Source organism: Panicum virgatum, chromosome 6N, assembly GCF_016808335.1.
Source record: "Panicum virgatum strain AP13 chromosome 6N, P.virgatum_v5, whole genome shotgun sequence".
NCBI classification, from domain to species: domain Eukaryota; kingdom Viridiplantae; phylum Streptophyta; class Magnoliopsida; order Poales; family Poaceae; genus Panicum; species Panicum virgatum.
The window spans coordinates 14,346,868-14,361,311 of NC_053150.1; the positions used below are offsets into that span (position 1 = coordinate 14,346,868).

General features: G+C 42.8%; 3 protein-coding genes and 1 long non-coding RNA gene across 8 annotated transcripts in view; 3 read left to right on the forward strand and 1 right to left on the reverse strand.

Annotated features, from left to right (window-relative positions):
- The first annotated feature begins 38 nt into the window (after positions 1 to 38).
- LOC120679601 (protein NRT1/ PTR FAMILY 4.3-like) lies at positions 39 to 9,962 on the forward strand. The gene is made up of 5 exons (XM_039961222.1): positions 39 to 313; positions 449 to 666; positions 8,044 to 8,484; positions 8,627 to 8,754; positions 8,854 to 9,962. Exons 1-5 carry the CDS (start codon positions 208 to 210, stop codon positions 9,734 to 9,736), a joined length of 1,776 nt encoding a protein of 591 aa, XP_039817156.1. The 5' UTR covers positions 39 to 207; the 3' UTR covers positions 9,737 to 9,962.
- LOC120679602 lies at positions 3,087 to 8,709 on the reverse strand. The gene is made up of 2 exons (XR_005677260.1): positions 8,587 to 8,709; positions 3,087 to 5,825 (listed from the first exon to the last, which is right to left on the reverse strand). It is a non-coding gene; the product is annotated as an uncharacterized LOC120679602 (long non-coding RNA).
- Positions 9,963 to 13,238: 3,276 nt separating the features above from the next.
- The window catches only part of LOC120679786 (putative receptor-like protein kinase At4g00960), a 45,238-nt gene continuing 44,032 nt past the window's right edge, over positions 13,239 to 14,444 (forward strand). Inside the window, exons 1-3 of one of the 5 annotated variants that reach the window (XM_039961440.1) lie at positions 13,239 to 13,286; positions 13,457 to 13,667; positions 13,769 to 14,051. The gene's annotated coding sequence lies outside the window, so the exon portion shown is untranslated. The other 4 variants (XM_039961441.1, XM_039961443.1, XM_039961439.1 and 1 more) reach the window with 4 other exon arrangements.
- LOC120677944 (cysteine-rich receptor-like protein kinase 45) lies at positions 13,515 to 14,071 on the forward strand. The gene is made up of 2 exons (XM_039959129.1): positions 13,515 to 13,667; positions 13,769 to 14,071. The coding sequence occupies exons 1-2, from the start codon at positions 13,515 to 13,517 to the stop codon at positions 14,069 to 14,071; spliced, it is 456 nt and encodes a 151-aa protein (XP_039815063.1).

Here is a 14,444-nt window from a genome sequence, read left to right on the forward strand (position 1 = left end):
TATATATATATACATATCTTTATATATAACCCCTGCCACTGCCAGCTTGCTGACTTGACCACTAAGCTTAGCTTCATTGCTTGCCCATCCACTTCTGCCGGAGCTGGACCGACTCGCCAGCTTCGAGCGCAGAGCGTCCTAGCAAGTCAACTCCTACCTGGGCAGGAGAGTGTGTGTGAGAGAGGGGGAGACATCATATCAGCCGCCATGGATGTGGAGAGCTCCCCGGCGGCCGGGGCCTCCGTGGACTGGCGCGGCCGCCCGTGCCGCCCGCGCCGGCACGGCGGCATGCGCGCCGCCGTCTTCGTCCTAGGTACGCCGCCCGGCCCGCGCCTCTCATCCGTGCACATTTCTTTTATTTGTAGCATAACTAGTACCGGAAGGACGAAGCTCTCAGGGGGCCGGCAATGGCGCGGCGGTCGTGCCTGATGATTACATTGTATCGCAGTGTTCCAGTCGGCGCAGACGATGGCGCTGGCGGCGGTGGGGAGCAACCTGATCACCTACGTCTTCGGCGAGCTCCACTTCCCGCTGTCGCAGGCGGCCAACGTGGTGACCAACTTCGTCGGCACCGTCTTCATCCTCTCGCCGCTCGGCGGCTTCCTCTCCGACTCCTACGCCGGATGCTTCTGGACGCTCCTCGCCTTCGGCGCCGTCGAGCTCGCGGTACGTGCTTCGATCATCTCATATGCTGCTGGCCTGCTGCTGCAAGCCTGCAACTCCACCCACCCATCCATCGATCGCCATTGATTGGTTGGTTCGTTCATTGGTTGATGGATCCCCCTCTATTCTACATCCCATTCACTAGTAGCTAGACACAGATAGCAGCTGCTCGCTTTCAAGGAGGACCAGCCCAGCCGGCCGGCCAGCTAGTGTTTCCTTTTCCTCCATTGTTTTTGACCCGGGTCTCCGGCCTTGTCAAGCAAGGGAGATGAACTGAGCACAAGAACATGGTAGGGTCGTCGCCATGGACGGATGGGCCGGAAAGGGCGCCAGTCACCATCACCCGGCATGGCGACGACCAAAAGCTCGTGATTTTTTTTTCTTCAAAAAAAGGAAAAGTCAGGGCATTGGATTCCAATACAACTAGCTGCACAAAGATCCCAGCTGGGCGCGGTTCAGCATTTTTTGGGCTTCGGATCCGTCGGCCCCAAAGTCGAGTCCATTGGTCTTCTGGGTTGAAACTTTTCTTAAAGGGTTTGTTTAGATATTTTGGCGTAATTTTTTTAGAAGAAAATCTTACTATTTAGGAATACTAAATAAAGTCTATTTATAAATCTTTTTGTATGGATGAGTTGTAAATCGCGAGACGAATCTAATGAGGCTAATTAATCTAGAATTAATTCATAATTAGTTGATGATTACTGTAACATCGCTGTTGCAAATTATAGATTAAATATACTCATTAGATTCATTTCGCGATTTACGACCCATCCATATAATAAGTTTTGCAAATAGATTTTATTTAGTACTCCATGCATGTACCCAAATATTTGATGTGATATTTTTGGAGATCTAAACAAAGGCCAAAATCTGTTCAAACTGTCAGAACTGAATGGGAGGATTCCGGACAGGAGCATTGGGATTCACGAGCTGGTCCAATGCATGCACCTGCTGGTGCCCCCCCCCCCCCCCCCCCCCCCACTCATCAGTCACCGGGAAAGGTTTTTGTGACCTGTGTGTTTGGTGGCTTCCGATTGATCTCTGGGGGATGGCACTGAGTTTTCATTGCTGGGCCAAGGCCCGTATCATTGTGTCGCTCGCCCTACCCCTGACCCTGAGGCCACTTACCTTTTTCTTTTTAATTCTATGTCCTTTTTTTCCTACTTACTTTATCAGCATATATAATCAGACAGCTCTCATGCTGTATATTATTGAGGAGGTTTAATTGCTGGGGCCAAATGAATAAGGCTTGTATCATTGAGTCCATGGGGGTAGATGCTTGAGTTTTTTTCTTTTTTCTGCTGCATTTTTTTTCATGAATTATCCAGCCCTATGATGATTGGGCAGTTCTCATTGCTGGGGCCAAAGCTTGTACCACTAGGTTGCTCCACCAAGCTAAAGCGTGAAATTTATTTTTTATTTTTTCATGCTAATTTTCTCTTACTTAATTTAATTTGTTAAAATAATCATGCCTCTTCCTGATTTACTCAAAAGAAAAGGAGAGACAGCATGCCTGTGCGTGGTTGTACTGGAGATTCTGATTTTATTACATAGAGCTGTAGAGGCACAGGCACTAGCTAGGAGCATGTAAGCTGTGCTGTAGTGCTTGGACTGAGCTATAGGCTGACACTGCTCCTACGTAGAGAAAAGTTTTTCTTTTTTTATTTCGATAACTTGCCTGGGCAAGTATTTTACTAAGAAGACAAGTCTTCCACGGACTGTAAATATGTTCATCTAGATTTTGATTTAATCACACTTTTACAATTTTGATCATCATTATCTAAAATTTACCCCGTCAAAAAAAAGTATCTAAAATTTACAACATAAGATTAAGTGATTATCAGTACCTAAACTCATTATAGAAAATACTTTTATTAATATATAACTCTGTTCAATGAAGAGAATATATTTTCTATGTAATTATTTTTCTAATAACCCTTATCAAAATGAAATGAAATATGATTTTTATAAAAATGGAAGGACAACGTTACCAATAAATTGTATAAAAAATTTTAACTTTTTTTACCAGGGCTTGATATTACTGTCGGTACAAGAACATTATGAAAATACTTTTATTATTGATATATAACTCTGTTCAATGAAGAGAATATATTTTTCTCTGTACTCTAGAAAATTAACTTTGGACAAATCTAAATGGACTTGTATTGGTGATCAAAGGAAGTATTAGTAAATAATAGTTAGTCCATAACAATTTGCTAAAGGCATGCCCACCCGGCCCATACATAATTATTTTATTGGACCTGGCTAACGTACGGCCGGCCGTAAATTAGGCCGGCCGTACGGCCTATCCCTTTTTTGGCAACCGGATGTCCGGACCAGCTACTGCTTACTCTTTTTGGAAAAATTAACGCCGCAGCCCAAATGCAATGATGATTGAGGACCAGAAAAAAAAAGCATAGGCATATCAGAATGTACATGTCTTGATATACAACACATGATTTTGAACTGCAAATGATTGTAAACCCAGCAGTTTGGATAATAATTGGTTATTTACACAAACATATTTGCCTCTCTAAATCCAAAACTACATCACATGCAAAACTAAACATCCATGACTCATGGTGTTGTGCATGTATGTTACTAAAAAGAGATCTACCAACATAGTATTACAAATGCACGTTATCATCGTACTTGCATAACTGATGATCTTTTTTTATGACCTGTCATACAATGAGAAAAAAGAGAAGCAGATCAGTTAGTTTATAGCATGTAAGAACTAGCTTATGTATCCTAATAGTCAATGGACAATCAATAGGTACACAAAAAATGTTATTAGTAAATAGTAGCTGCTGAACTCAATCAGAAAACAAACCTAATTGATTGCCAGACCTGCAGTAAACTACACAAACAACCTTATGAGTTTTTAAAAAATTGCTCAAAGGAACTAGGGCAGCTAGACTTAACGGCGTTCAGTTCGAGGAGAGGGAGTCCTAACAAATACCTCTAGTAATATTTCATCAGGTTTACCTCCATGGTTCAATTGTAAAAATGCTAAACCATGATATATGAATTGCTCAACTATTATTGGAGAAATGCTAAAGTCCCAGCTATAATTGCATAATGCAATTATTAGTCTAAAAGTTGCTAAAGAGCCATAAGTAAAATGCTTAGTTGTAACTAGAAAAGATGCTTAACTAAAAATGAAAGTTAGCTTTAGAAATTGATCAGTAGAACCAAAATAGGAAAAATCATCAACATATCAAAGATTGCTAAAACAAGAACACAAAAATGCGACACCACAATGGACAAATTGCTTGGTGACCACAGCAGACAAATTGCTTGGTGATCTGACATAACTATCCTGCATAAAAAGTGTCTGAGGCATCATTGTTTTGTGGAGGTAATTGCATTTTGGAGTTAAGAGCATCAAGCAAACAACATAATTAAAAGAGGGAAAGATATGTAGATTTATAGGGGCTGCAAAAGAAATCAGTGTTTTCTGTCATGAATGATCTATATTATTGGGTGAAAAAAGATAATATCAGTCACCATATACTTATTATGAGCATATTATAAAGAGTTTAAGATGTTGGTCACCAAGGAGAACTAAGATTTCTCAAAAAGCTCACCGTCTAAAGTGAAGTGTCACTAGTTTTGACTATCACGTCATTGTATGAGCTCATTCATATCTTGCCTGTAGCAAAAATGTTTCTTTTCTGGAGCTTTGAGTATGGAAAAGCAAAGAAATGTTGTTCTTCAAAATCTCGAATCAAGTCTTACCGCATCTGCATCTTCTTCTAGATTAATGTAAAGCATCGTTCATCCTTTAGATATTCACAAATCGTTTGGGCAGCCTCCTTCCCTATAGATGAAACAATAGCTCTATTAGGACATTTGTGCACATATGCACAGAATTAGAGCATCTATATACAATACAAGTGCTTTATTTGAGTCAAGAAATACAATTGTTCAATTGAGCAGGGAATAGCTAAGTACTACTTAAATGCTTGGTCTGACCATTTTAAAATTGCTTACCAAATATTATTAACTTACTACCTCAGTACTACTTAAATACCAATTAAATATTATTAAACTATTTTGTTACTGCATAAGAATATTTTCTTATGACCATGACTTCTATAATTACCTAGAAAAGGTGTAACGCAAATGTGCACTAGTAGCTGCAGTTTTACAGGGAAGTGATCTGGATAAAAAAAGCCGAGTAGGCTGGCTGCATAATGTGTAAAGAAAAAAAAAATAAGGCTGCACAGTCTAACAACCAAATATTCGTTTTTGTATACAAATTAGGAAGTGCGCTTGAAAAAAAGTATGACGGTGTGAACTAAATTTTACCCATGCTATCATGAATGTTTGCCAAAGAGCCTGCTACCCCTCCATACAGAGAAAAAGGAAGTACATGTCTAGTGAAAAGAGCAACATATGGGATCTAGTAGGAAAGCTCCTATTTCTGTGACAATAGTTCAGATCATGCTTCAAAAACTGAACAATAGTTCTAAAGAACTTGCTTTTAGATCTATTGGGAATGCTGCTATCTCTCTACAACATATTGAAAATTACATATCCAATAACATTGCCTAATGAAGTAAACTATATTACCTTTTTAGTGCTATATTAGTGCCTAATTAAGAACCACATATCTGTCTAAATTAGCCTATATTGTACCCCAATGAATTTTGAATATGTACTCTCAAGATGACTGCACACAGCATTAACTTCCATGTGGTTAGGCTAAGGAACTAGGTACTGTGTTAAATAGCAGTGCTGATGGTTGTATATTACCTTGTACTTCAGGCAACCAATGAAAATAAATTCAAAAATTTTAAATTAAACATTGCCTAATGAAGTAAACTATTTTGCCTAGTTAAGAACCATATTATTGCCTAATCAGAACCATATTAATGCCTAATGAAGTATATTATTTTGGATAATCCAGAACCATATTTATTTCTGAAGTTGCTATTCATTTATATTTCCTAACAAAGTAAAATGTCGTATACTAAAACGTATCGTTGCCTACTGAGAAAACAAGTAGCAGAAAAAAAGAGAGGTTGATATACCACATTAGATGAGGCAGCACGACCATGCCGCCGCTTTTGCCCTCTTGTCATTGTAACTTGGTATGGTTATTTGATTAGCATTAACCAGGTTCTCAGGTGAATCATTAATGCGTTGTTTGCACTCTGCAATATACACAATTATAAAGAAAAACCATGTGATTCTGCATAGGCAATATATTCAAGCGATTCAGAAAAAGGTAGCCGTCAAATTTCTGCTAGAATGTCCTACCACAACAGAAAAAAATTGTTAAGCTAACACATTTCACTACAAAAATTGGGCTAGTTACACCAGTATATCTCTAAGACAAATAGACATAGCAACACAGTGGGCTTTACTTTAAAAAAAAGCAAAACGGTGGACTTGTTACCCGCACCAAAACAATTTCACCAAAATAAAAGAAAACACACTACACAGAGCTGCTAAGATTAGGTTCAGCATGCGAGTTAGTTTTTCACAAATATTTAACACATATCTTCCGTGATGGTATTTTCATACAAAACAATGGTAGACTAAAAAATGCCCAATCTGCTTGTAGATTTAACATATATGCAGCCTACAAATGAATTCCAGTAAACCAAATATTTAGTCAATAAATTATGTTATTGCCTAATAAATACAATATTATTGCATATACCGGATTACTAAATTGGTATTGAATAATCACTAAACTGCTTGGCTTCAACTTACATGCTAGAAATGATATATATATATATGAACAAGAACAATACTTCTTTCACAATTTCAAACAAGAAAACTTGACTTGCCAAAGTCGGCAGATCCTTGAATAGTTGTGCTTAATAAACTACACTACCTTGTTGATCTTGAAAAATTCCAATTAACCAAATGTGAGCTCTGCATAGGCAAATATATCCAAGCGAATAAAAAAGGAAACTGCCAAATCTCTGCTAGAACCTACATCAGCAAAACAACTATTAAGCTAACCCATTTTCACTGGTAAAAAGAAACTAAAGATAAGGATAATATAGTATTTAGTTATCTAGCTCTAGCTCTAGCTATCATTCAGTTAAGCTACTCATTTCTTCTGATGAAAAAAACATGTCTAAAAATCAATACACTAGCTCTTAAGCTACTGATCTTAGTTATCATCCTCTATTGTATTCAAAACTTGACCCTATTCCTTATACTCATTCTAGCAGCACGAACTCTACCTACCCCCCTCCTGCCATTAGAAAAATACATGAGTCCTATTGCAGGATTATGTATACAACAGACAACTATTTCAGCACAAGTGATTGCAGTAAATGCTTAGCATGGATACACTAAATTGCTCGGAAAAAATGACCACAAATGCATGCTGGTGTAGGGGTGCTAGATCCAGCGAGGAGGGTGGGGCTTCAGGGGCGTGGAAGCCTTTTTGGCCTTGACGTTGTCGAGCTCGTTAGTGCCTGGAGAGCCTCTCCGTGCCTAACCCCCACCCAACCCCCAGCTCCAATTCTTCAAATCCTAACCTATCCATGCCTCAATCAGGGAGATACAAAGGGGAAGGAAGACCATTACCTGGCAGTGATAATCATGAGGTGAAACACTACCCCTACACGCCGCGGCGGCCATCCCACGCTGCAGCACCCACGGATCCGTGCCGCTCCTCGCCCCGCCCGTAGTAGCATCCAAGCCACCGGTCATCCTCCCGCTCGCCGCCTCATCCTCGACGCGCCGCATTGCCATGTCCTCGCTCATGTTCCTGTGCGTCGCCGCGGAGGGAGATCCTCGCCACGCCGGGCCGCCATGTCCTCATGCGCATGCCTGCGTGCCACCGCGGAGGGTGGTACTCGCCACGCCGTGCCGCCGTGTCCTCCCGCGTGTGCCGGCGTGCCGCCGCAGTGGGAGGAAGTTGGGGGACAAGGAGAGGAGGGGAGGAAGGAGTTGCGGTGGGGTGGGGAGAGAAGGGGAGCCTGGGGAGGACGTGGTAGCGGGGAGGAGTGGAGGAGAGCGCAGGGACGCCATTGGAGGAGGCGGCGGTAGATCTGCCGAGGAAGAAGGGGGCAGGGGAATGGGGAGAGGAGTAGGTGGGTGGGGCGGTTCCAATTAAATGTTTTGTTGGATGCCGGATAGATTCATGCGGCCGCTCCAATCGAACAAAATACGGCCGGCTGTGGAGAAGTCATTACCTTGTTTTATTAGTACATAATTCTGTGACAAAATGTTAATGACATCATATTTCTGTCAGTAAATATTTTCTTCTTAGTATATTTCTGTATAACATAAGTAATTATTGTTATAATAATCCTTATCCAAACGAAATGAAATATGACTTCTATAAAACCGGAAGGTGAACATTATCAATAAACTGTATCGACAATTTTAAATTTTTGTTACCAGGGCTTGATACTACTGTCGGTACAAGCACATCTGCCGCAGCTCAAGTCGGCGCCGTGCAACATGCTCACCATGGTCGGCAGCTGCGAGCGGGCCAGCGGCTTCAAGGCCACCATCTTCTTCGTGGCGCTCTACCTGGTGGCGCTCGGCTGCGGCTGCGTCATGCCCAACATGACGGCGTACGGCGGCGACCAGTTCGCTGGCGCGGCGGAGAAGGACGCCAAGATGCTGCCGACCTACTTCAACCTGTCCTACTTCGGCTACTGCGCCGGCGAGCTCGTCGCGCTGACGGCTATTGTCTGGGCGCAGACGCGCTACGGGATGGACGTCGGGTTCGGCCTGGCCGCCGCCGCCCTGGGGGCCGGGCTCATCAGCCTGGTCTCCGGCGTGGTGTTCTACCGGATCAAGCCGCCACGGGGCAGCATCGTCACTCCGATTGCAAGGGTGAGAAATTCACATTCACACAATCTTTCAAGTTCGTGTGCATTTTGCTTTACTACATTTTAGTTTTGCAAAATCATCTTTGAAGTTCAGAGTTCGGAGTACCTGAAAAATAATGGTTTCTCAACCGTGCAAATTTCGTCAGGTTTTTGTTGCTGCGTTCACAAAGAGGAAGCAAATTTGCCCTTCCGGCTCTTCCAATCCTGCCAACGGCGGAGCCGGTGATCCGGCGGCGACCGTCGACGACAACTTCCCTCACGCCAATAAATTCAGGTGAGCTTCTCGTACGCCATTCACATTCAGCCTTCAGGTACTTAATTCAGGGTTCAGGATCTTCAGGCTGACAAGGAAAAATCTGAAACTTTGACACAGGTTCTTGGACAAGGCGTGCATCAGGGTCGCGCCGGAGCCGGACACGGAGCCGGAGAGTCCATGGAGGCTCTGCACGGCGGCGGAGGTGCGGCAGGTCAAGACGCTCCTCGCCGTGATGCCCATCGTGGCGTGCACCATCGTCTTCAACACCGTGCTCGCGCAGCTGCAGACCTTCTCGGTGCAGCAGGGCAGCGCCATGGACACCAGGCTGGCGCCGGGCTCCTCCTCCTTCGCCATCCCGCCGGCGTCGCTGCAGGCCATCCCCTACACCATGCTCCTCGCGCTCGTCCCGGCCTACGAGCTCCTCCTCGTCCCGCTGCTGCGGCGGGTCATGGGCACCCGGTCCGGGATCACCCCGCTCCAGCGCATCGGCGTGGGCCTCTGCGTGGTCGCGCTGTCCATGGCCGCCGCCGCGCTCGTCGAGCGCCGGCGCCGGGACGCCTCCGTGTCCGGCGGCGGGCGGCTGTCCGTCTTCTGGCTCGTGCCGCAGTTCCTCATCTTCGGCGTGTCGGAGCTGTTCACCAACGTGGGGCTCATGGAGTTCTTCTACAAGCAGGCGGCCGCCGGCACGATGCAGGCCTTCTTCATGGCGCTCTTCTACTGCTCCTTCTCCTTCGGCTTCTTCCTCAGCTCCGTGCTGGTCTCGCTGGTGAACCGGGCCACGGCGAGGGGCGGCCGCCGCGGCTGGCTCGGCGACAACAACCTCGACAGGGACAGGCTCGACCTCTTCTACTGGGTGCTCGCCGCGCTCAGCGTGCTCAACTTCTTCTGCTACCTGCTGTGCGCGAGGTGGTACAACTCCGGCGGTGCGGGCGGCTCCGATGAGGCCGCCTCCGGCGAGGCCGCATCCGAGGACGAAGACGACGGCAAGGGGCTCATCTGAAGAAATCAAGAACGAGCATGATACTGAAACTGATCGATGTATATGAGCATGGTCCTCTTTTTATTAGGAAGTATACAGGTCTCCTACATATAGAAGAAGAATGGTAGATATTAGCATGCATACAAAGTGTGAGTGTGACGCCAAAGATTTCTACCGGAATTGGCCAGAGATACCACCCATTGTGCCGCCCATTCATGTTAACGAGAACTTATTATGTTTGTATACCTGTCAATTAATTGAAAGTGTGAATGTTCCTGCTCAAGGTGACCCTGTCCCCATTCTGCAGTGTTGCAGTGACAGTTGCTCTTGCTACACAATTACTTTGCCCATGTACTAACTCTCTAATCCTGAAAAGATTCCTTGTGTATTTGTCAAATAATACAATTGTCTCCATTCAAAATGAAATAAATTTTCACTGCTGACAAGTCCATCATGCAGATTTTTTAGGTGACACGAAGTGCTCTGTGTTTGTATCCAGTAGGTTTTCAGCTTAAATTTCTATTGACAGTCACTTGGTTCTCAGCTTAAAGGTATATCCCTGGATCTGTCAGGATATCCTGATCAGAGGGGTACTAACTTCAGCACACGCCTCATTGACCAAGGAATGAGAGTGAGGACAAATTGCATGTTCCTTATGGTCAGATGACTGAGTACAGTTGCATACTCTGTAGTTTGAGGCTGAGGACTCGCAGTGGGGGAGGACACCGGGCTTCCACGGCAAAATCTATTCCTCACACCCGCGAGTAGGAGTTTTCTTTTTTGAGAAACCTGGTTTATATTCCATTCAGATTTTGGTAATTACAGCCCACAACTTAACAGGATATTCCTAAAAGAAAGTAAAATTACATTCTAATCCTTGTAGCCATCTCCCGGTCGTTCTCGCCGGGTTATGTGTCGCTTCAGGTGATGGTTGGGACTGAAACAACGAGCAACTCATATTTCGGGCCCCAATTAGGCCCATTCAAAGAGAAAAGATTCTGTACATGCAAAGAGAACTGGGACGATGACATCACCCACATACAGGCAATTTCGAAACTAAAAAGTTATAATTATTAAACCGAGCATCCAAATTAAATTTGAATAGCACCATTATCTTTCTTGTGACAAGATCTTCGAAATAAACAGTCGCCTATGTTTGCGTGAAAGTTTTTATAATATTTTCTTTTACAGTAAATAATTAATTTCGGATCCTAGGAACAAATAATTTAACAACACGGAAAAATAATTATTTTGATGAACAAAAAAACATAATGAACAAATAAAAATTCACAACGAACAAAATATTAAACATCCCGAACATTTCATTGTATAGGATAAGTAATGAAAAATGAATATTGCGAACAAATGAGTCAGCATCATGAAAAAATTTAATCTACAAAAGTGAACAAATAGGTTAACATCATAGAACATTTGATTGTAAATGAGTTTAAAATGAAAAAGAGGTCAAGAGAAAAATAAATAAATAATGAATACAAAGCAGTAAAAGAATAAAGAAATGAAAAACAAAAATTAGGAAAAAAACTAGAATTAGAGAAATAAACATAAAGAAGAAGGGAAGAATGCTACAGTACTTGCAGCTTGAAGTCTCAAAAAGAAAAAAAAAGTAGAAAAACAACTATATGGACCTAAAGTTGTAATGGGCCCAAAATACCTGCACTTCTCGCTTCAGACAATGCTATCGCGTATAGCCTTTCCGGTTGTCGCCACCACCCTACGACCTTCGGAGTCGTTCGTGAGCAGGAGTCCCTGACTTAATATTTCTCGTCACGAACTTTAGTTGGAGTGGATCCAAATAGAACTTGAGAGCAACTCTAGTAAAATTCCTACTTAAACCCGTACTTATAAACTAGGGAATGAATGGAAAAAACTTACTCCAGTAGGCTCCACTTGGGTCCCTGACTCCCTGGTTCCTGGAGCAGGGAGTCCCTCGGATTTCATTCACCAGCCCCTTCTACCACAGGTGGGAAGGGAGCCCCTACTCGATCTCGAGCGCTGCTCCCGCCGCAACCTGCACGATTCCGCCGCCATTCCACCACCATGTGCTCGATTCCATTGCGCCTGTCGCCGTCACCTGCTTGATTCCGCCACTGTTCTATTCCACCGTGCCTTGGAGAGCACCGCGAGCCTGAAGTGCTGCCACAGCTCGCCCATAGAGCGCCGCGAGCCTATGCCCAGAGTGCCACCGAGCTTTGGATCGGAGCTTCCAACCCTCCCACCATCTCGCCTGAGCAGCCATGGAGCTACCTGCCTGCGGGAGAGATGCATCGGGGGAGAGGAAGAGAAGAATGCGTCCAGCCATCGAGCTACTTGCCTGCGGGAGATATGCATGGGGGAATAGGAAGAGAAGGATGTGCGTCCGCAGGGGAGAGAGATGTGTCCGAGGAGAGAGATGGGTCATGAGAACAAAAAAGAAAAAGAAAAAGTGTGAGCCACGTAAAGGTAAGTGTTGTTACTATAGCTGATGGTAAAAATTATAGTTCCAAAAATAAGAAGAATCCCTACTTAAAAAATGTAGGAACCAAAAAGATACAAACATTTTAGAAACGGTTGGTTTTATCAACATCTTAAAATTTTTGCATCTAACGGCCTGAGGTTTATGTGGAAATGTTTTAGGTGAGGGAAGCGTTTTAGATCTTTATATTATATATAGATATAGATAGATAAAATAGATAGATAAATACTCCATCCTTCCATGTTTATAAATAATGGTATAATATGATACACTCTCCTAAATAACACTTTAACTATTTATTTATCATATATTATATCACTTATGGTTATAAACTTATAATCGTGGTAAAGTACATTTGATTACGAATCCAACCACATAAAATTTTTATTATAAAAATAAAAGAATATTAGTTAAATTATTGGTCAAACGTAGAAAAATTTGAATATTGATATGCACGTGTGTCTTATAAACAGTTAAGGAGGGAGTAGATATATATAGACCGTGTTTGGATTTCACCGTATGACCACTAATTAAGAGTATTAAATAAAATTTAATTATAAAACCATGTGCATAATCCCTAGTTAAATTCGCGAGACAAACCTAATAAGGCCTTTTGGACCGTATGATTAGAGGAAGGTTACTGCAGCACCACTGTAGCAAATCATGGATTAATCACCATCATTAAATTCGTTGCGCCAAACTGCACTCATATGTAAAAAGATTTTACAAATAGATTTTATTTAATACTTTGTACATGCAAGATTCTGAAAATTTTTCCCCCTAACCAAAGGTGATCTAGATTATAGTGTAGATTAAAAGTGGCCTAGATTATAGTATAGATTAAGCTGGACCCACCGTCAAGTGTCAGCTCTTGGAATCCTCAGCTCTTTTAATTTTTCACCCACCACGCATCCGTTCTTATCTCTTCCTGCGCTCGACCGGAGCGCCATCGAATCTCAAGTAACAAACCGCCCGGGGGAGGCGCGGGGCCAGCCCGGCCACGTCGCCCTCAAATCCCGGTCCCTGCGATGCGCATCGTCCGCCTCGTTTGGGGATGTGCCGATGTTGGGCCATCAGCTCTTATGCTAGGTGAATTCGGTAATTACCTACTGTAAAATGTGGGTCAAATGCGGTACTTTTCGATTTTTTTACGATTTTGTTTAGCCTTAGAATTCGATAGAATCTCAAATACGATTCCCAATTATAGTTTTCGTTTTCATCCCCAGTAGTATATTCTCCAATAGAGACGGTATAATTTACATTTGCAGCAAAAGGAAAAAAATTGTTGCCGCCGATCTTATTCAGCAAGAGTGTGACTTTGTAGAAATGGGTGATCAGATAAGTGAAGTTGAAGAACTGGAACGCATATTTGCTGATACAAGAGCAGAGCCAATCAAGATATCCTATGCTGCTATTAAATATGTTACAAAGAATTTCGCGGAAGTGATAGGTCGTGGTGGATTTGGGGTGGTTTACCTGGTAAGATTTGTTCTTGACTACCTCCCAAATAGTAATTTTCATACAACTTCCTAAGTCAGAGGACAATGTTCATGTCAATGCTTAAAGGGTGTGTTAAACAGGGAGGTCTTCGAAACGGGATGGTTGCTGTGAAGAAACTTTTCGCAACGATGGATCTTTCTGAACTTTTCGCAACGATGGAACTTTCTCATAAGCAATTTTTGGATGAAGTTATCTCCCTAGCGAAGCTAAACCACAAAAATGTTGTAAGATTTCTAGCATACTGTGTAGAGACAACACTTGAAGTCAGGGAAGCAGAAGGAAAACTTGCGGATATTGAGGTGCAGCAAAGGTTTCTCTGCTTTGAGTATGCACCTAATGGAAACCTTCACCATTATCTTCAAGGTAAAAAGTTTGCTACATGACTCTTCCCCATCTGTACTAAATCAAACAATTACTAATTGATGATATCAGCTATCCATTCTCCTTGTCAGTTCTGGTTATTTTTTTAAAAAAACGTTTCATGAGCCCCTGAATTATGCACACTAGCTTTTTGCAAGAGTACTTTCTTCGAATATTGGAGGATGTATATATGATTTTAATTCTGAACTATGGTACTCCAACATGCATATGTGTACTATTATGTGCATTCCTTAAGATGCAACTGATACCATGGAAAGAACAAAACTAAATTTTACTCAGTGTCTAGCATCAAAACATTATGAAAGCCACAGCTCACATGACAACGTACCTTTTCTTTTATGAATTTTCATGACAAAAGCACTAACATTTTGACTG